The sequence below is a fragment of the Tubulanus polymorphus genome, chromosome 4 (genome assembly GCF_964204645.1).
Source record: "Tubulanus polymorphus chromosome 4, tnTubPoly1.2, whole genome shotgun sequence".
Classification (NCBI taxonomy): domain Eukaryota; kingdom Metazoa; phylum Nemertea; class Palaeonemertea; order Tubulaniformes; family Tubulanidae; genus Tubulanus; species Tubulanus polymorphus.
Window position 1 is genome coordinate 21,054,646 of NC_134028.1, and position 23,141 is coordinate 21,077,786.

The 23,141-nt window shown below is 39.7% G+C and overlaps 1 protein-coding gene across 6 annotated transcripts in view; it reads right to left on the reverse strand.

Moving 5' to 3' along the window:
* Positions 1–15,192: 15,192 nt before the first annotated feature.
* Positions 15,193–23,141, reverse strand: part of LOC141904621 (uncharacterized) — a 41,747-nt gene continuing 33,798 nt past the window's right edge. For 5 of the 6 annotated variants that reach the window (XM_074793238.1, XM_074793237.1, XM_074793241.1 and 2 more), the window contains 6 exons: positions 22,657–22,800; positions 21,258–21,389; positions 21,011–21,068; positions 18,676–20,418; positions 18,516–18,577; positions 15,193–17,832 (listed from right to left, as the gene is read on the reverse strand). In XM_074793238.1, coding sequence (XP_074649339.1) covers positions 17,383–17,832; positions 18,516–18,577; positions 18,676–20,418; positions 21,011–21,068; positions 21,258–21,389; positions 22,657–22,800 — 2,589 coding nt within the window. In that variant the 3' untranslated portion in view covers positions 15,193–17,382. The remainder of the gene's footprint in view (positions 17,833–18,515; positions 18,578–18,675; positions 20,419–21,010; positions 21,069–21,257; positions 21,390–22,656; positions 22,801–23,141) is intronic. The other variant, XM_074793242.1, reaches the window with a different exon arrangement.

Here is a 23,141-nt window from a genome sequence, read left to right on the forward strand (position 1 = left end):
GTTGTCAAAGTTGCTCGGCTTGTTTCAACAAAGTACGAATACATACCACAAATAACGTCTTGACAGTTCATATAACTTGTGTGAGTCAAGAAAGCACTCTTCGGAACTTTTTTGTAGTAAGGAAGCCCGGATCAGCTTCAGTGCCTTAACTAAGTTTTTCTAAAGATTAGCACTAACTAACTTAGGCTAAGCATGACTTGCTACAAGCCATGGGTAAGGTAAAGTCAAAAAGCGGCTTAAGCTATCAGAATGGCAATTGTCTCCGGGTCGAATATGACAATATTCTACGTACGTGTCTTCACTGACCTACCTTTATATTCATTGTTTCTGCAAATGAAGTGAATCTGCGACAAATTGACAACGTGTTGAAACTGCTTCACGTTCTGAAGCTGAAAGAACCGCGGCTTTTATTACGTGGAGCAAATCGATTCACTGCGGCACCTGCAGCTCTCAACCTGTCAAAGTCTTACGTAAAAGTGGTAAATCCTTTTTATCGAATTTATGCAATTTTCCTGAATTACCATAGAAAATATCTCATTAGTTCATTTTAAATTAACTTTGAACTGGATTCTTAATCCATATCAGGACCAACATGAAAAAAACTCATTCTTCTTATCAGATTTGGATAATAGTTCTCATAAATGATTGATTCATTAAGAGAAAATTTCATTCAGATTTAATTGAAATGTAGAAGGAAATTGAACCTGGACGACCAACTATCTACTAACGAACCTGGCGGATCCTCACCTGCCATACACCAGAAATCAAACCCGGAAGTAGCTCCACAGCGACCTTGGCATTTGACATAGGCATTGGCATTGGGGACGACCAATAGTCGACATTTTGAATGTCCCAAGTTCTGCATTGGGACCATCACATCATTATTGTTCAAATGTAAAATTGCAATGATCGAGTTGAAAAGGACTTGAGTCAAAATGTTCCGGTTTCGTAGACGGAGCTTTAACACAGGGGCCAACTCATTTATCAATTGAGATTAAAAGTTCATAATATTCTATGAAAGAAGCCCCTCAATATTTTGCTGTAAATCATCATTGCCCTATACGCAGTATTACGCGGCTGTAGCTGCAGGTGTTTTTGAAACGTCGATATTTCATCAGAAAACTTTTATGCGAATGAACGACACTACGATGGATGACGTGGCGTTTAGAACAACCATGTAATGTAATTCATAGAGATATTGAATCATACATAATGTTGAGACATATATAACCGATTGTACCTAGTGTTTCAGGCACCTATAATTAATTCACTAAATCTATCATGTTCCGTGTATTGTAATTGATGATCATTAACCCTTTTAAGTTCAAGTTTTTACACTGCGACTATCCTAGAAATTCAATTAAATTATTTTTAGCAATTGTTGCGCTTTTCGACAACACATATTTTAAGCCATATAATACACGTATTTCAAGAACTATCAGTCCTATAGCAGTATAATAAAAGTTTGCAAACAATATAATGACATTTCATATGATACCAGGTTTGAGTATTTTAGTTACATAGAATTCAGGGTCAGTTTTTGTCAGATTTATCAGAGGCGGGGCCAGGACTTAACCTTGAGAATGGTTTGATTTTCGTCGCCTAAGAGACAAACGATAAAACTTTGTCACGGGTTGGCGCGGTCTGTGTGGTATGCATGAACACGTTCTTGGTACCAAATGAAAAATATGGCCTACTGGTCGTGTGTATGTGTAAGAATCATTAATTTTTACTGATACGATAAAGTTCAGATAGATTTTTGGACCATTTAAGTATGGACGCTCTGCGTGACGTCACTGCGCGCGCTGATCAAAATCAAAAGTTGCCCGCTTTCATCCTCCCCCAGCAGGGATTCAAACCTGATGGCATCGAGATTCGGTTCGTGCCGTGGCTGAGTAATATCCTTTATCCGGAAAAGTCTTAATGGGCAAAGTCTTTGCCACAATCCCGATTTATCATAATCTTTTTTTCAGAAGGGACAACCTGGTGTGAATGTGACACGGGTAAAGTTAGCGTCCCTTTCTTTTTTGTTGGTTGTAAAAACGGATACCGTAAACTTGCGAATTAATCGTTTTAAGTAACCGGATTAATTCGAAAATCAGGTTCTAATGGGGCGTTAAAACGCTAAACTCGCTTTAACGTGGCGTTTAAATGAATAGCTGATTATAAGTGAAAATATGCTTAAAAACAAAATGGTCGAGCTTGAATGTAGTCCATTTTTTCTAATGTGGCCCGAATCAGCCACCAAATATACGGATCGGATAAGTTTCTAGAGAAGTTAGAGCTTTGTTGGGCTGGGTGTAAAATAAAGCGAGGTGTCTGCATAATATATTTTCAATATACCTAACTCAAGGTAGAGTTCCTGTGTATGTAGAGCAATCGATCAAAACCAATTAACGAAAAGCTCGATTTAGCTGAATTTTCTGAAGTATTTTAATCAATGAAAGTGGTATTAAAATTTCTATCAATCTGGAACTGAACAAACTATATATAGATTGGTGGAGCAATACAGCTATCTACTAGCGAACCTGGTGGATCCTCACCTGCCATACGTGGAATCCTCGATTGCCACAGTAGCACTGCGGGTACCCCATTTAGGTTAAAGGTGAGTTTTAAACCTAGCTGTAACATAATAGTATATCAAGTATAGAAAAACATTATGTACATGTATCTACATTATTCAATCACTATCCCTCTGTATTTTGAGTGAAAGCTATAGATTTAGTTCGTTTTCAACTTATTCAATCCTTCAGGACTTTACTGATTAATGTTAATATATTCTCATGTTCACTTGATTCTCTTCATATTTCCTTACCCCTGGCAGGCACTTTTACGTTTGGTATATTTAAACCTATCTCTGGTATCATATATCACAACTATACTCTTTGGGGACAACCAATATAGTCGACATTTTGATAGAACCAAGTTATACATTAGGATCATCAAACTTTTATTAGTGTAAGTGGCAAAATTGCAATGGTCGACTTGATTAGCTATTGGTTAGTTCGTTTTCAACTTATTCACATCCCTTCAGGACTTAAATGATTGTTAATATATTCTCATGTTCATTTCATTCTATTCATATTTCCTCATCTCTGGCAGGCACTTTTATGTATGGTATATTTCACCTTTGGAATAAGGTATTAGAACTATATTTATGGGGACGACCAAAGTTCTTAATAGTCTATGGAAGCAGCCCCTATAATTTGCTGTAAATCATGAATTGCCCTATACGCAGTTAATGCAGACTACAGTAGCTGCAGGTGTTTATGCAACTTCGATATTTCATCAGAAAACTTTTATGCAGATCAGCAACACTCCGATAAATGGCGTGGCGTTTAGAACAATCATGTAATTCAGCTAGATATTGAATCACAAGTCATGTTGAGAAATCGATTGTACAGCAGCCATTATATGGCTCTAGTGTTTCAGGCATCATTACTCTATTAATTCTATCATGTTCGGCGTGTATTGTAATTGATGATGAAATATAGAAACCATTAATGTTTGGATATCGGAGGATCGGATGTTCGACCGGCGATTATTGAACATGCGAAAAAATCTTTCCTTCAGCTATTAGTTTATTCAATGTTTCGACTATAACATAGTCATCCCCATGCGGGTTTTTCAAAAATGTCATGAATATTTTAGACTAATATATTTTCGTTGACCGACAAGATCTTTTTTGCAAAAAAGGTATGTTTCGATCGAAAGTATGACAAACCATATATGCCACAATCGAGCTTAGAGCTTCGAGGTACACCCAGGCTAGCCATAGAAAATTCTTTAACAGCCGTGTAGTACCTGTTTTAACTTATGGCTGCCAAATATGGGGTTTCAAGGAACAAAGAAATCTGGAAAGAATCCCTCTCAAATTTTATAAATACCTCCTGGGAGTTAAAAAAAAAACTCAACACCTGGTAATTTTGTATTTAGTGAAATTGGTCAATATCCCATATTTATCCAGCAAAGAATGTTAATTTTGAAATACTGGCTTTATATACTTAAAATAATACCCGAGAAACTAAATAAGCTGATGTACAATCAAATGCTAGATGATATACGCGATCACCGTGTAATTAATTGGGCTTCTTCGGTTAGAGATCTATTGAATGGTCTCGGATATGGCCAATTCTGGTTAGACCAGCAAGTTGACAATGAAAAGTGGTTCCTGCACTCAATCGAGGTTACAATGCTTGATCAGTTCAAACAGCAATGGCATACTTTTTAGAAAACTCATCTAAAGCCAAATACTTTCGTAAATTTAAGAAGGGAGTAATCTATGAATGATATCTAGATTTACCTTAAGGAGGTACGCACTAGGATTGCAAGGTTTAGATGTTCTAGTCATGATCTGTTAGTCGAAACTGGACGTTGGGCCAGACCTAAGAAACCTCACAATAATTGTATTTGCAGATGTTGTAATCGGAATGAAATTGAGGATGAGTACCATTTTGCTTTAAAATGTCAATAGAATTGCCAATTAAAAAGAGTTTGTCGAGATGGATTTCATACTCAATTTCTAGCAAAAATCATATCTGACATCAGGTGTGGCCAATGAGGTTAGGAGAATATTGCGAATATCCAGTTGATCTGATTTTCTGGTCTTTCCCAAGTCTGACCCAACTCACTGTCTGTATGGGAAATATCAGTAGAGATGCTGCGGTGGATCCAATAATCTGATCTCAAACCACTGATGAGGAGTTCAACAATTGTAAACCTTATTCAGATAAAATCTAGTCATTTTTCACATCACCGCATAAAAACATCACTTCACTGAATACATTTCACATATGGTTGATAAAGAAAGCATCTCCCCATTCGGCCAAGGCCAACTACTTACAACGTGAATATTATGTACCGGTATCAATTGAGTGTCTGTTAATTCCGAGTTGATCCCAGTTTCGCTGATTCGACGAGACGCCATTTTCACATGCTTGACATGCAATAGGTGTGGTGTCTAAGTGTGGAGAACAAAGTTAGAGAAATAGGGGCATAGAGGGGGTTAGAAACCCGGACCAGCAAATTGCTGGCCAAACGTCTACCCACTAGACCACAGAGGCTCTTGCAATCCACTCGTAAGTTTTCACTTCATATAGTCTCGCCTTACCCTTACCCTATCCCTAGGGGTAAAACGGACCTTAAAAACCTCACCCTAACCCTAACCGTCTGTACCCTCTAGAGCCTAACTCTATCGAACCCTAACCCTAAAACCGATATAAGGATTTAATTGTTATATTTAATTAGTATCTTATTATATATAGCCATTGGCAAAATATCCTAAAATAAATTCACTAAAATAATGTCGCATTGGCAAAATATCCACTTCCTTAATAATATTAAAACACAATTTTTATTTTAGGGAATCTGCTTTTGAAATCGGTTTCAAGCCACTTTTAAGCGGCAGCGTATAGTTTGCAAGAATTACCGCAGTTGTATGTGAATAGTTAGTGTAATCTTTATATGGTATGTGCAACTTTCCTTGGATCTGACACAGGGACCTGACACAAAAGGTCTTTTGTGTCAGGCCCCAGTGGGGATCAGACGGGACCAAAAAATTTCGCTTATGTCACTCATGCACTGCTTCAAATAATGTATGAATCCGACGGCCATTTGTCAGTGTTGTGAAAATCTTCATGTGCAGACATGCATAGCTTATATCTAGTCTACACATCAAGATTTCATTTTGGATAAGAAGTAATGACTGCACATCCTTGAGTGTTAACCATAGAAAATAGGCCATAGAAATTGATAGAGCTGATGTCTGCGAGGGAGTAATTATTCTTGCAGTGTAGAGATCCACTACAGGGGTGATCTAGGGGCTTTTTCGTATAGATATCATCACAGCATCCTGGCCACGGCACTATGACTCGGCAGGTTGTCAGCTCAAATGCTATAAAATTCCACCATTTTCCCGATTTTTCAATATGTCGAGGAGGGACACCCCCAGTCTCGCGACCTGATCGGTCACTCTGACTTCGCCGCTAAACGGCTCGCCAATCCGTTTCTTCCTGCAATTCGGTTAATTTTCGAATCCACAGTTCAAATCTAGCTTTTAACAAGATTTTATTCATGTGTGGATGAAAGTATATAAAACCTCCATCATCCTTCAGCAAAGTGTTTAATGTTAAGCCGTTCAGCAACCTCTGATCAAACATCATTCAGCCCGAAGATGTATAAAACTCGCAAGAATCAATCGACAAAAGGGCACCCACCCTACACCGGTCATCCTTATTACCGAGATGACGTATTTTACCGAGATGAACCGAGATGAAATGAAATATAACATATTTATTTATTCCTTATCGATTTTAACAATTGAAATCACATTATATCAGTAATAAATGCCTGCTGGAGTCATATTTTACACATTTTGTCGGATATTTTTGTAGAAAAATAACTTTATCGAGATGAGATCGTCGATCAATCAAATTCGATGAAATTTTATTGCTAACCGAGTTTACGTATTTGAAGTCAAATTTTTTTTAAATAAAAAGATATGTAAAATATGACTCTATGTATCACTGATATAACATGATTTCAATTGTTAAAATCGATAAGGAATAAATAAATATGCTATATTTCATTTCATGAACATCTCGGTAATAAGGATGACCCTCTACACACATTCATTCTTCACAGGCATACCAAACATTCACAGATTCACATACAAACATGGCTCAGATAAATATTTTCAAGAGATAATCGCTTTTAAATGACTGTTTGAGGGAATTAGGTGATTTTTTTTTATTCAAGGTTGTTATTGGAATTTTGCAACATTATTGGAATTAAGTTGAAGAAACTTTTATTAAAAATGCTTTTCTTATGGTGAGCGATTCGAGGATGATTGTGCTGACGAGTATTGTATTGATGATATACAGAATTCTTTTGAAATAAGTCTATGATCGGTGTCGGTAGTTCACTGTTGATAAACTGATATGCGTGTTTAAGTATTTCTAACTGGATCATGTCTTGGAATTTTAGAAGTTATTCGAACGACTTTTTTCTGTAATTCTTCTAATCTGGACAGGTTTCTTTTTAAGATAAGAGGATAAAATTAGCTATGATGATATCAATTATCTTTCGCTAAAGTTGGTAATTACTTAAAAGAGTGTCTATTACAATTGTTATTTTACTGATAATTATATGATATATATTTTGACATTGAAACTTTACTGTAAACTCTTCATTTCATAACAATAGTCTCAACTATAAGTCTTAGATATCTATTACCTCTTAGTATTCTTATAATCGTGAGTTTCAGCGTTGTATTTTAAGGGTTTAAGAAAAAAGCATTTTCAATTAAAGCGTTTTTGTTTTTTGTGCTCATGGGATCTTTGGTGATGCCATAACGCGACCAGTGAGCGGATTAGCATGTTATACTATTACGAAAAGCAAGATCTTGGACGCTTTACAATCACCAGATTCACAACTACCTCACATTTTGCCGAAAGTCTTCAAGTTACAACGGGCCAAATCAATGATAATCAAATTCGTAAAAAATAACATAATACACGTGACATGACAAACATTAGCACGCGTTTTTTCACTTACGGATGGGCTTTGTGATCATGAATCAACACCAATGAATTAACATAATCAATTACAATGAACTTAGCTATACTTGCTTAGTTCGTTCGTTCGTTCGTTCGTTCGTTCGTTCGTTCTTTCGTTCGTTCGTTCGTTCGTTCGTTCGTTCGTTCGTTCCGTTCGTTCCGTTCGTTCGTTCGTTCGTTCGTTCGTTCGTTCGTTCGTTCGTTCGTTCGTTCGTTCGTTCGTTCGTTCGTTCGTTCGTTCGTTCGTTCGTTCGTTCGTTCGTTCGTTCGTTCGTTCGTTCGTTCGTTCGTTCGTTCGTTCGTTCGTTCGTTCGTTCGTTCGTTCGTTCGTTCGTTCGTTCGTTCGTTCGTTCGTTCGTTCGTTCGTTCGTTCGTTCGTTCGTTCGTTCGTTCGTTCGTTCGTTCGTTCGTTCGTTCGTTCGTTCGTTCGTTCGTTCGTTCGTTCGTTCGTTCGTTCGTTCGTTCGTTCGTTCGTTCGTTCGTTCGTTCGTTCGTTCGTTCGTTCGTTCGTTCGTTCGTTCGTTCGTTCGTTCGTTCGTTCGTTCGTTCGTTCGTTCGTTCGTTCGTTCGTTCGTTCGTTCGTTCGTTCGTTCGTTCGTTCGTTCGTTCGTTCGTTCGTTCGTTCGTTCGTTCGTTCGTTCGTTCGTTCGTTCGTTCGTTCGTTCGTTCGTTCGTTCGTTCGTTCGTTCGTTCGTTCGTTCGTTCGTTCGTTCGTTCGTTCGTTCGTTCGTTCGTTCGTTCGTTCGTTCGTTCGTTCGTTCGTTCGTTCGTTCGTTCGTTCGTTCGTTCGTTCGTTCGTTCGTTCGTTCGTTCGTTCGTTCGTTCGTTCGTTCGTTCGTTCGCTGCACTTTCACTATTGTACGTATTATGCTCTTGCTACCGTGATCCAATAAACATGTATGGTTAGCACGCTGTATATCCGTTAAAGTGTAATGATCAGTGTTGAATTTATACATTCTATCCAAAATGCATCCTCTTTGTGTACTTTGATTCTATATCATATCTCAGAAAGTTTAATTGAGAGAGCAAGGTACTTAAATCTAAGAATAACACAACATAGATTTAACGACCATATTTTTTATTGGTAATTCAACTCACATTATCATACGTAGCCTACGCCTCTAAATAACAATCTTCGTATTTGTTTTCTACTGATTCACATAGCTTTTCGCAATCCTCGGTACCACCATTACAATGTTCGGAATTGGCTTTATTGAAACAATCGGTCGTCTCTTCATCGAAAGGACACTGAAGTGTTTCTCCGTCATTTTCTTTTGCAGCACTTTCTTTGCAAGCCACGATCTTACCATTATATGGTTGACAACCGTCAGGTAAACCCGGATTATTGTCAGCGCACACCAGACCCAACGACAACACCAACACGGCCAATATCACATGAACCTGAATATGGATGGAATCAAAACAGATCATCTTAAACATCGTCTATTATTGAATCAATTAGATTTTTGAAAGAGTAAAGAGAAAGTTTCAAAATAACGAGTGCATTACAGAATGGTCAATATATTTCTGAATCGCGCCTACATGTATATTCATTTGTTAATACATCGTGTTTATCAACGCTAAAAGATTAGCTGTAAGATATCTGACACGTGACACAGGCAGTATTTCCCTCATCCGCGCCGTCAAATACCCCTCAGCCGCGCTCTCAAATACCCCTCAGCCGCGCTCTCAAATAAAAGAACCCCTCAATGCGTGTTATTGAGAACAGTCTAAATTTAGTCCGTTTCATCCTATACAAAAGTCTGTGTTAAAACTGGTGGTCAGATAAAATAAATCGTTTCTATCAAAAGTGGCTTATAGTCTTTATTAAGAGAACAATTTCATTAAATAAAGCATTGGCATTAATGGAATCAGCCTTTGAATTGATATTAGCCCGCCACATTAAAAAACATTGTTTTTAGATTGGATTAAACTTTCATTTACCTGCCTATAATGGTATATATGCAATATACATGTCAAATTGTTGATAAGATATCAAAATTTGCAGTAATAAAGTTATAACCATTGATACAGTACAGGTAAAATTAGCCTAACCAGATACAATGACTCGGTTAGTTAAAGTTTAACCGCCCGAGTCAATTCTGAAGGTCAACGTATCATCTAAGGAGGTTCATTTAAAACATTTCCGTATTGATATCAGTGAAGACATATCTGTCACGCTTTTGTTGCAATTTTTCACTCAATTAATATCTTACTTTTTTAGATAAGAATCGTATAAGGCGCGATGTTTTAAATCATATCATCAGTGATATTTGCTAAAGCTTTGTATTTCACGACATTTGCTGAACGCCAGAAAAAAAGATGGAATTTGTAACTTGCGTTTATACGTCGTATTGAATTGCAAGCAAAGACGATTTCCCTACAAACCGATAGGATTTGTGCAATAACCGATTTCAAACAAATGCGCCTCCGGTAAAGCGGCAGTTTAGTGATGACTCGCATGCCACAGAGAAGAATTTCAAGCAAATTACATTTCATTCCAAAGATTATGATAATGAATGTTCTATTAACACAGCAGTTTGCGCTTCCCTTGGATCTCACGGAACCATTAAACTTCTCTTACGTAATTCATACAGATAAATGATACAACAAACTTCAGCAGAAAGTTGTACTTTCGTGCTGGTCGCCCCAGTTGATACCGTGCGTATTTTGTAGAGAGGCCACATAGAAAGGTGTGCTCTCTATCGGAAGCGATCCTATGTGGAACGTCTCTTTAAATCCGAGTCCAGACGAGGAGAATACTAACTAGTATATTTTCGATGATCTGAAGTGGATAAGGTATGTCAAAGCTCGCGACTCGCAGGTCGGCCTTTTCGCTATAATATTCGGCAGGTCGGCGCTTGTCGGTTTCAGAACTTATTCGGCGTATCTCTAACTCCGACTCTAATTCTGTTCGGTTCTGTTCTGTTCTGTTCTATCCTGATCTGATCTCATATTCATAATGGGTGACTAAAGTTGACATAAGCTGACATGTGAGAGAGTGCCAAACTAACAATTTACTATTCACAACTATGATTATATTAATTATCTTCCTCCAAGGGTTGATAATTACTAAATCAATAGAGTTTTTATTACAAATGTTATTTTACTGATAATCATAAGATGTATAGGCCGATTTTGACATGGAAACTATACAATATTCCTCATTTCATTAAGATAAACACAAGATGTTCATTCATACGCTTGTAAAAGCTATCAGAATGGCAGAGAAACTGCTATCGTCTCCGGATCCAACGTTCTACGTACGTGTCTTCGCTGACCTACCTTTATATTCATTGTTTCCGCAAATGAAGTGAATCCAAATTCAAATTGACTAAGTGTCGAAACTGCTTCACGTTCTGAAGCTGAAAGAACTTCCGGCTTTTATCACGTGGAGCAAATCGATTCACTGCGACACCTGGCTCTCAATCTGTCAACCTGTCAAAGTCTCATATACGTAGAATGTGGTAAATCCATTTTATCGAATTTATGCAATTTTCCTGAATTACCATATACATTAATAATATTCTAGGCCTATAAAGTGCGTATTTAATCTAATTTGGAATAGGTCTACAGGGGCGAATCCAATGGGATCTGCGAGACTTGTACAGAGTGCCCTTTTTCGTTATCAGGGATTACATGAATTTCGATCTAATGTTAAAAAACTTAACCTTGTGAATCAAATACAGGAGCCAGTTGCCAAAAAGTTGGTTGAAGAATACCGGCGAATAAATTCCATAGTAAAAATGCAATTCTAATTGTCCCTATGTCAACTATCTCTAGTTGGTTAGCTCTAACCAACTTTTGAGTAACTGGGTCCAGTTCCACAGTCCCGAGTTAAGATTTACCGTAACTCTGAGTTAAATCACGGAAAATGAACTAACTTTAACTAACTTACAACTGTAGAACTGGGTCCAGGCCCCTGAATTCTTAAGTTCAAGTTTATACGTCCATGGTTCGAGAAATGTTTGTACTAAAGATATCGCAGGCCCGAAGCGATGTAGAATCCGCGCGTAGGTTCGTTTTTAGCTCGGTTGGAACTGAACGCTTGTCGGATCAAAATAGTTCGACTGAACATTAGAAAAACTTGCAGGCAGTTAATAATAGTGCATTAGCTAGTATGATAGATATTTTATTTGCCCCAAAAAATGTTAATCACTTTCCACTAGGTTGTTCATTGACAACACGTGGTACTACCCCTGGCAAGCAGCTAGAATAAATGTGAAAGTTCCCATATAGCTCATTGGAATCTCTGACCATTACACTTTCAACATGGGTAGTTCATTGGGCCAACACTAATCGGATCGTTTTTAATGCAGATTATACATGGATGAACATGCGTTTCACATGGTTGATTTTGTGCTCTCGCGGAAGTCGAAATCATGAAACATATATTTTTGGACAAATTTATCACAAATAACTGGAACAATATATCTTGTTACCTTTGACATCTCACGTTCAAAACGTAATATATCTATTATTAAAGAGGAGAAACTGCTGTTTTTCATAACCAGTTTGCGCGAAATCTAATCATTGTCATGAAACTTGGCATGTACACAGAGGAATAGATTCCTCAATAACAATTTTATTTGGATCCAGGGTCTAATTTCAGCCGAATTCAAATCTCCAAAATCCCAGTAGATTCCAGAAGTTGGCAGTAGGTGGCTTGTATGCGTGTGAGTTGTTTTATCTGTGAACCAATGTTTGTTCCAGGAAGCCTGTCGATCGGAATTTATTAGGCTGACATTAAAGGAGCCACACATCATTTTCCATCCCATCTAAAGATGGGTATTTTTGCTAGTATATAATATTCTATGATAGTATGAAGTATAATAGAGATACATGAACATACATTATTCAATCATTAACATTAATCCCTCTGCATTTTGAGTAGAAAGAACCAAGTTATACATTAGGACCATTATTAGTTCAAGTGGCGAAATTGCAATGGTCGACTAGAGTCAAATGTTCCGGTTTCGATAAAGTGAGATATATATGAGATGAAGTTCGTACTAGTCTATAAAAGAGGCCCCTATAATTAGCTGTTAATTATGCATTGCCCTATGCGCAGTACTATACAGTTGCGCCTGTAGCTGCAGGTGTTTTTGAAATATATTTCATCAGAAAACTATGGAAAACTTTTATGTAAATGAACAACACTACGATAAATGACGTGGCATTTAGAACAGTCATGTAATTCGGACAGATATTGAATCATACATAATGTTGAGAAATATACAACCGATTGTAGACTGCAGTCATATGTGGCTCCAGTGTTTCAGGCACCTATAATTAATTTACTAATTCTATCATGTTCCGTGTACTGTAATCGATGATGATATAGATACCATTAACCCTTTTAAGTTCAAGTTTGTTACACAGCGACTACCCTAGAAATTAAATTATTTTCAGCCATTGTTGCGCTTTTTAAGCCATATAGTTAAAAAAGTCCTATAGCTGTATTTCAAAAACTATCAGTCAGCAGTATAATAGAAGTTTGCAGAAAATATTATGACCTTTCATATGATACCAGGTTTGAGTATTTTATTTACATAGCATTGGTCAGATGAGAGGCGGGGCCAGGACTAGGCCTTGAGCTTGAGAAGGGTTTGATTATCGTTGCCTATAGCTACAAACGGCGAAACTTTGTCACGGGTTGGCGCGGTCTGTGCGCCATGCATGAACAAGTTTTTGGTACCAAATGAAAGATACTGGTCGTATGTTTTAGGGTCAAGGATCTTTGCTGATACGATAAATTTCAGATAGAGATTTGGACCATTTAAGTCTGGACTCTGTGTGACGTCACTGCGCGCGCTAATCAAAATCACAGGGGCTCGTATCAGAGTTGTAGGTAATGTAAAAACGATAATCTGTTAATCCAATGTATATAGTATGTATAAAATAACTTATTTTATATATACTATATACATTGGATTAACAGATTATCGTTTTTACATTACCTACAACTCTGATACCCCCTGTGATCAAAATAAACAGCTGTCATCCTTCCCCAGCAGGGATTCGAACTAACCTAATGGCATCTCGACTGCCACGGTACGGTTCGTGGGTAAATGTTAGATCCTATAACCGAGTGGTACACAAAATGGCGGCTTTTTCAATTGATGAGATCATAAGGGTTAGTATCAAGAGGGTTTAGGGTAAGGTGAGGCGTTAGAGTAGGGTAAGGTGAGGCTTTACAGCTTATTACTATGAGGTAGCTTAAGGCAAGACTATATTTAGTTATAAAACCAGTGAAGCAGCAAGCTAGCATCGCTATCGCCGTTATGCTTACGCTCACGTGGTTGCGTGTTCGAGTCCTGATTTTTAGTTACTTTTCAAGAGGTTTCCAAGTCCAGGCAGTCAATGCGCATGCGCGACGAGTCGTTTACGCTGTGGCTGAGTGTAACGGGTCTGTCTAAAGAACTTACCTCTAACCGCCCTTTGGTTTTTTTCGATTCGTGTCACTAGAATCCAGTCCGGGTTTTAGCTGATATCGAAGATTTCTTTTAAGTGGGTTCAAGCGCCAAAATTGACAACTACAAGCCAGGACGGATGGATAGCAGGCCTGCCACACATCCAAGCCATAAACCTAGGGGGTCTACTATTACCCCCTCCATAACCACTGCTATATCATAATATCATCCCAAAAGTTTCAATAAAATTTCAATTCTGTAACAGAGGAGAGGGGTATAATTGTAATAATAGATAATCAATTTTGAACTGTAATTTTTTTCTTAATTGAAATTCTGTAAAGACCAGAAATGTGAACAAAATCTTATTAAATTTTAGTCACGTATTTTATTTTTTCCAAAACAGATTTAGACAGTTGATTATTCCATACCTTGTACATGTTTTAAAACACAATATATTGAAGTGAACGAAACTAATATGTGGTTATGATACATCACATCAGAGAAAAGCACTATCAATAGGCCTACAGCCTAACATGCGCATAGCCTCGATGTTAATGTTTTTTTTGTTTATAAATTACATGTTCCATTCTTTAAATTGTTTAATCCCATTGTTTAATCGATAACGAATGCACTGAGAAGTGAGAACCTGAGTGTCATTGACAGCGGTATATCGCTCGTAAGTCCTGTAATGAACCATTCAGGTAGACTGGTTGCCTGTCCCATTCAATATGGGAATCTTGAAGATAGAGACCGGTAACCAGTCTACAATTCAAGTTGCATCTAAAAAACTAAACTCTAAATCGGAACGAAAAATCCAAAGGGCGGTTAGAGGTAAGTTCTTTAGAAATACCGAGTGTAACGATGCCCATCAGGTTCGAATCCCTGCCGAGGGAGGATGCCCCTCCTGCAGTCTAGAGATCCACTACAAGGAACCTCGTTTGAACGACCTCGAGTACAACTATTCTTCGGATATGACAAAATATAGAATTCTTAATTTCATAGAGTGGATATAACGAACATTCTGGTCCCCAAATCCTTGTAACAAGGTTCCACTGACTGACTGTACGTGGTTTCATTAAAAAATTTGATAGCTTTATTTGATAAAGTTTGATAATTGATGTCCTCAAAGCAACAAATAACGATTTGAATCCTCAACATGAAATCCTTCTAAGAGCCTGAACAGAAGTAACTAACACCAAGACGAATATTTTTTTTATTTATGCTAAGTAGTAGAGGCCTAGACCTGCTGTATTAAGAGCAGGACCAAGTGACTCTAGTAGTTTATTGTCACCTTTCCTCTATTCATCATCATTATCATCATCACACAGTTTGAATAACAGTTTAAATGGACACACAAACGAATTACTCGCGTTTATTATTTATTATCGTACCCAAAATCCCCGTCGGCCACGCCGACGATGACGATAACAACCGGTCGATATCGCTCCGGCGATGAGCGGACGACACGAGGGCCTCTGCCGCCGCGAGACATTCTGCAAATAACCGGCCGTCTCGGCGTACGCAACGACATACGAACGTCCGTCCGCAGAGCTATGCTCCGGCGGGCGAAGGTTTCATACGAATAACGTGATCGGTCGATGAGAGATAAATCATAATAATAATAATAGTAATAATAATAATAATGCCATATTGAGTAAGCGTGTAGAGTTTCCGAGTCGAGAGTGAACGTTTTTGAGACAAAAATTTAGCATATATATATATATATATAATATATTATAAACGAACGGGCAAATAACTCGGGAACGCTACACGATTGAATAACCACTCATCGACCGGCCACACTACAAATAAACCCTCACGCGGAAAAAAAAAAACGAACCCCTCGCCGACGACAAGTCGCGACCCGGTCACACAGTTACCGTCGATTTCGTTTCGACGGTTAAAACTTTGAAAATGAACTATCTTAACGCGCCGAGTCGAAATTCGAGAACTGCGAAACCGGGTCGCGTTTTACAGACGGCGTTCACCGTATACCGGACGATTACTCATTTTGACTAACACGAATTGAGTAAATCGCCGGTTCTAAAAACCGATCTATAAAACGCAAACCTCGTTCCGGGGCGAGGGAGGGGGGGGGGGCGGGGGGAACTCATATTCGTAACTGCCACTGAAGCAAACCGCCTATCACAGCAGATATCAGCGCGTTCTTAACCTACTTTGAATCCCGTCGAATTCGCCGAGCTCCACGTCGGACGTTCGTAAAATCTAAACCCGAGCGACTCGGCAAAACGGTTCATTTACGGGTCGCGTCGCGGTTTCGGAGACGCCCGCGCGGGTACGTTCACCAGCGGGCGCGACTCCACGCGGTTACTATGACGACGCACTAACGCGACTCTCAAAGGACTACATTAAAAATGTTTGACATGGCTCAATCGGTTCTGACAACACTCGAAAAAAAATCATCATTAATATTTATCATTTTAAGACAGGCACGTGTTTTAAAATCCATATTTTGGAAGTAAACCCTATGATTGATATCAGCACAGCATTTTCAGGCATTATTTTATACAGTTCAACATATCATCAAGTTTCTTCGTATTTTTTGTTTTTTTTTTTGTTTTTTTTCTTTAAACATACATATAATATCCATAGTATATCATCACTAGTACACTGGAGTCCTTATTAAATTGTGCTACAATTGACTAATTTTCATACAGCTACTGCGGCTCAGGACTCCGCACAAGTTTTTTTTTTTCATCGAAAAAAATGGCATTTTTTTATACTTGAAATAGAGAGATCTCTTTTTTGTTTGAATATTGTTTTATTATTATTATTATACGATACAGTGACAAGGAAACAGTATCTTCATTAGGCGAGCGATCCTAGGAATCAGATTGAAAGACATTTTCGTACTAACGCATCTTTTTTTTGTGTTTAGTTTTGTAAAGTAGTATTAAATTAAAAATAAAACGTGTGCCCTCCCTCTAAGAGAGCGGGCAGCACCAAATACTTTGCATTTTTCTGACAAATAACATATAATTACATAATAATATCAATAATCACGTTACTATCATTTTATATATCATTTTTTTTCTATATTTAATTCGTACCGTTCATTCGTTTTTTTTTTGTGGTTAGTTTGTTTTTTTTCTACTTGGCTTCAATTCGTATCTCGTTCGGTAAAACAGAGAGCGCAGATTGTAATAATTATAATAATACTGACTATCACAGTATTTCAATCAATCGTTCGTACACAGTAGTCGTAGTTGGGTTCGGGGATCGTTTGCGCGAATACGCACGCACGTTTAATACGACCGATTTTTCGTGCCACCCGCCGCGTCCCGTGCGCGCGCGTACGCAATTACAAGCGTTAAACGCGTTCGCGCGCGCGCAAGGCTCAGCACGCGCGTGTATTCAACAAACGGTCCACGCAACTGTCCGGGACTAGCGACTTACATCGACTCGCCGCCGAGCAGGTCTCCGGGCAGTAGACCCTGCCCGCCGAATCCGCCGAGCAGGTTGTTCGAGCCGGTTCCCCACATGCTGCCGGCCTGGAATCCGGACCCGGTCATTCCATTCCACTGATTGGAATCGATCTTGTTTACCTGACGCGTCTGCGTTTGTGACCACAAGCTCGTAGCAGCTGAAGTAGGATTAATGTGTTGTGAGTGTTGTTCACCGCTGCCGCCGCCGCCGCTGATGCGACCGATATCCATGTCGGACGCGAACTCGGCCATGATTGTAGTGTTACCGAGCGTGCACCCGTTCAACGCTTGTTGAGCTTTCAATCCCTCTTCCTTCGTCGCGTAACGCACGATCGCTTGACCGTACCCGAGGTTCAAATGAAACGTCAACAGCGGACCGTGCTGCATGCATAGTGTCTTCAAGGTCGGCCCATCAATCTGTAACGAGTCGGATGACGTCATTAACGTTGATACATGTACGGCTTACCGATCGGAGACGAGGCAAATTTATCTTTTGACAGGAATCTGCCCCCTCGTCAGGGAAAATAACCTTTTTCTCAACTTATTGACTAAATTGTTCGTAAGACATAATTGCATAGTAGTGGTATGTTGTCAGATGAGGGTATATACTAGACTCCACTCAACCTTGTAGATAACCGTATAACCTGGATGTTAAGTGACAGCGGCAGAAATAGGGTGGGGCCTCTCAAAGTTCTGAACGTCTTATTTTCATGGCATTTTCCCAAATACTGCCGTGTACCAGCTTAAGAATGGCGTGTACTTGCAATAATCAACTCATTTCCTCTTGATAAAATTAGTTGCAATACAATGCAGGAAATTGCAACATTTTGAACATGTCATTTCAAAATCTATTGGGGGAGGACCCCCCTGCCTTGTGTTTCATGCCTACAGCACTCAGAAAATATACGCGTTTTAAATATATCTCGAACAGGGCCCCCACCCCGAGATAGCCTTTGACTGAAGCAACCTCTTACTGAATTTTTTACGATCCCACTGCAGATACATTGATTACCCTCAGATCGGACGAGTAATAGAAGTTGACAATACACAACGGTACCTTACAGATATAGATTTTGTGGAGGAGGAGATATGAAATTTACCTGAGGTGTAAGATTCTTTAGCACCAACATGTTAGTACTCTGATCCCAGCTTGACTGACCGACTATAATACAAACACAAACATTCAGGAAACAATTCTAATAAGTTTATCCATTTATAGATGGATGGATGGATGGAGTTCGAATTCCGAAATATGCTTACCGGCAGAAAATGCAGATTTATCCCCTCCCAGTGATATGCTTCTTCCGTACGGCGGAACATTGTTACCCCACAACTGGCTCTTCTGATTCTGATTGGTCAATCCGGGCGGCGGCCGAGCCGTCGTCATTTTCTGGGTCGGCACACCCCATAGCTCTTCGGTCAAAGACGTAGGTGGGATCCACGATTTCGACTGTTGCAATGCAGAAGTGGAGGATTTCGGGAAGTTCGACCAAGTGGACGTGGCCTCGGCGCCGTTCGAGGTCATCTTACTCGTAAGCGAGTCCTCTCTGATCGTGTTTACGCTGAGAGGACGCGAGGAAATGCTGCCTGGAGTTATATGAGGGTCATCTTCGATGTTACGCGTGGCCATACCCTGCCACGGTTTACCGGGTACGAATTCGGGTATCATGTCGTTCATGTTGAACGTTTGGTTGTTATTGGCGGAGCTGCTCGACACGACTAGTCCGCTCGGAGATTCCTTGTCGTCTTTGGTGTCTGAAGACGGCGACGCCGACGAACCGGTGGCGTTGTTGGCGGCGTTCGAACTCGGGGGCATCTCGTTGCCGTAACTACTGGCTGTAGTTATAGCAGACGTGTCCGTCGCCGATGTCGCGGTTGCCGACGTCGACGACGGCCAGTCGCTGGCGGCCGACGAAGTCGATAACGAAGACCACGGACCCGGTCCGCCGAGGGACAGCGACCGACCGAACTGAACTCGGTCCTGCCCTTGAAGATTAGAGCTGGAATGAGAATGAGTCAGCGGTTTCGATCCGACGGCTTTGTTCAACGTCAGATCGTTGCCGCTGGTCACAGTAGTGCTTATAGCGGAGTCCCCGACGTCTTTCTCGGGGGATGGCAGTTTCCATTGGTTCAGGCGGGATTGCATCTGTTGCGGAGGTTGTTGCTGCGCCGGTGGATCTTTCAACGTCATCGTCGCGAACTCCGGCATCATCGAGTCACCGCGGCCGACCACCGTCTCGTCTTTACTAGAGTTCTGTTGTTTACTGGCGAATGCTTGGGCCTGCGCGAGCTGCTGTTGAGTTTGATATATTTGTTGTTTGATTTTGCCGATCATGAAGTTGATGTTTTCCAGTTGTGGAGACCGTTGTATCAAGTTGTTCGTCTTCGATTGTTGTTGCATCATTTGCTGTTGAGCGTACAACCGTTGTAACAAATTCTGATGCGTTAACATCTGTTGTAACGCGCCGAGCATTTGCGGAGTGAATGGCTGATTCAGTATTTGCGGGTTGATAAGTCCGGCTTGAACGGCCATTCGAAGCTGTTGCAATAACTGTTGTTGCTGGTGAACTAATTGCTGTTGTACTGGGTTGTTTGGTAACTGACCTCGGATAGGCTGACCCTGACTGATAGCAGCTGGCTGCTGCTGCTGCTGCTGCTGCTGTTGTCCTAACACCGGATGCTGAATGATTTTCTGTTGTAGAGATGAACTAATACTGCTAGAGTTGATGAGACTACCACCACCACCACCACCACCGAGACTAGATGCATGACTAGCTCCGATTTTCAGAGCGTTGGCGATTGCTTGAGGGTTCATCTGGCCTTGTTGAGCGCTGGAATACGGCTGAGTATTTTGCATGGAGATAGGAGGTATAAATTGACCTCCCGCGTCGTTAGCGTTAGGGAGGTCATTGGGTTTATTGTCATGCATGCGACTGCGCAGCATACGTCGACTTGGATCGAGTTCTAATTCCTTTTCAGCGCTAGCACCGGTGATAAGGTCAGCTGAAAAATACAATCATTCAGACACAAGTAAGAAATCAGTTTAAACATCGTAAATCGAAACGATGTTAATACAGGGCGACAGCCACTATCCACCGATTTAAAAAACTCCAGAGTTTTCCCTTATTTTCCACGGGATTACACTGAATTCACTGACGGAGTCGAAAAAATTCTTTGGTTTAACCCTTTCAGTGTTGACTAATTAATACCCTACAGTCCTAGAAAAATTTGAAAGATTCCGTCCTAGCGTGTTGAATATCGGGAATACCACTATAGTGCGTCTACACCGCTGCGCAGTGTATCGTTAGTTACTTATATTTCACTATGTTTGGCAGGTGCTGCCATCTTTCAATAGATAAAAACCAATTACTAATAACATTAATACACTGCTGTGCGGTGAACTAGCAAATCAATCACCAATTTATACACTGCACTGTGGTGTAGACGCTCTGAAAGGGTTAAAATGTAACGATACATTCATTTTTCATCGAATCACACGTATCGATATAGAAACGCGCGCAGTCAATCGCGTTATCCAAACTTTCCGAGGTTTCCCAGGGCAGCGGCATTAGCGCGATGGAAGGATTTCACTTACCAATGGCATTTTCAAGATTCATGTCATGAACGATCAATGCATTTTGAGCATCTTCTTTCTGCGAATTAAAAAATGACGAGGAATTGTTAAGAACCATTTGCGACGATGTTTAGCGAATGCGCGTGGCCCGAACATAGCGCCGAATATAAGCAGTTATTAAATCTAGATTCCTTCCAAACGAATCACAGTCGAAAAATCGACTCGAGCAAAGTCGGTTTGTAACCAAGTGAGAGGCTTCGGGTCTCACCTTAAATCCCATATCCATTAGTTGCTGCAGCAGTTTGCTTCTCATCTGCGGAGGTTGACTTTTCATCCCACCTCCGATAGCACCGTGAAACACATTACTAGAGATCTGTGGCTTCATGTTTCCATCAGCGCCCTGAAACACAAAAACAAGAAACGACGGCGTTAATAACTGTCAGACGAATAACACCGGAGACAATATGATATTTCATGAATACATATTGAAGTGAAGAATAGAAATGGGGCAGTGATGAAATGTTGTTAATGCCGCATTTTAGTCTGTTCAACTTTAAGATCAAGCCACTATGCGTCTTGGCCACAAAAACAATTCGATTAATATCAAGGTTAATAAATTTCTACATCAGGGTAAATAGCTTTCTACTTAGTAATTTAAGCAAATGGTGATATTCATCCCTGGCCATAAGCAGTGCATATATCATAACAGTGTCTGATGATGCAGGATGAGACGAGAAAAAACAACGAAATCAATTGGTTAGAAAAGAAAAAAAAACAACAACATCACATTCACACATCAAACTGCGCACGCCGAACACAACCAAACTATTAGTTAGCTCCGTATTAATTAAAGTGTGCTGAAGCATGCCATTTGAATCCTACTGACTGCAGTTAAACAGTTGATATTCCTCTGAAACACTACGCTATACATGTCTGTCTACGGGTGTGTGTGTGTAGTGTCTGTGCGAGCACACCTTCACACTGGGTCGCAACTAGCTATACTACTATATCAAACATTGCTGCTACTCCTACTAACAAAAGAGGCCGCAAGGTTCAATAATCGCTTATGAAGTAAATCCTAAAATCTTTCGCGGACGACCGAGGACTGGATTTCATTTCGCATTGTATGAATCGAAGGGCGAGGATGGTGCAGTTTCTTTTTTTACATCAGCAAATAATAATTACAATAATTATAGTACATAAACAAATGTGTGCATTTATATTGAAAAAATGGCAAAGTTAGCGTTTAAACTAGAAGTATGTACTACTATAACAAGATTGATAAATATATCGAAAGTGGTGGTTATTTCAGTAGAAATAGAACATGGAGTTATATGTCCATCACCAAGTTGAAATCAATGTTTTAAAAATAAGGATCTCGGCCCGTAATTATCTGTATTCATCCAATATTGAGGCGAAGGTATTGACTTCCGTTACACGTCGTCGATAAAACGATAAAAACAGGGAGGAAAATGATGGCAGCAAAAAAAAAAAAACGGTTCTACCGCGAAATAAAAGTTCGTTTCGGCCGAAATCCTTAAATATTAGGAGGGTAAAAGAAATTAAATAAATACCTATTTTCTAATCGAGACGATTTAATGATAGCTATTAAGGAGTTAGAACACACGCTGCTGTTGACTGCGGTGTTCTCCCCCGGAGAGACATACCTTATTATAAGCGTAGGGCGTAGAGCTAGGTCTTTTATGGAAGTCTCTAGCGCTACTCCAAGAGACGGTATTGTCCTGAGTGAATGCATCATCCTCACCCCACATTGTTATTTCATCATTCCACGCACCCGGGGACGATTCAGGCTGCAACAATGTAAAAACACTGTCGTCAGTCAAAAAAAAAAAAAAAACGATCCGCTAAAGAGAACCCAGTCTATCCATCTAACCCGCCGCCCCGTACCCGCTTACGACTAGTCGCGACGATACCGGTGAGAAACGTCCATGAAAAATAACAGTTTTTATATCGCAGGTACGAATCGCACTCGATTTTACTATCGCCGCTCACAACAATAACATTGACGGATGATGCAAGCACTACTTATTCATAAAACTACACATATTAAAAAAAACGATAGATATGTATAATAAGTAATAAACCATGCCGGAATAATGATGACTAAATAGTTAGATATAAGTTCGATTAT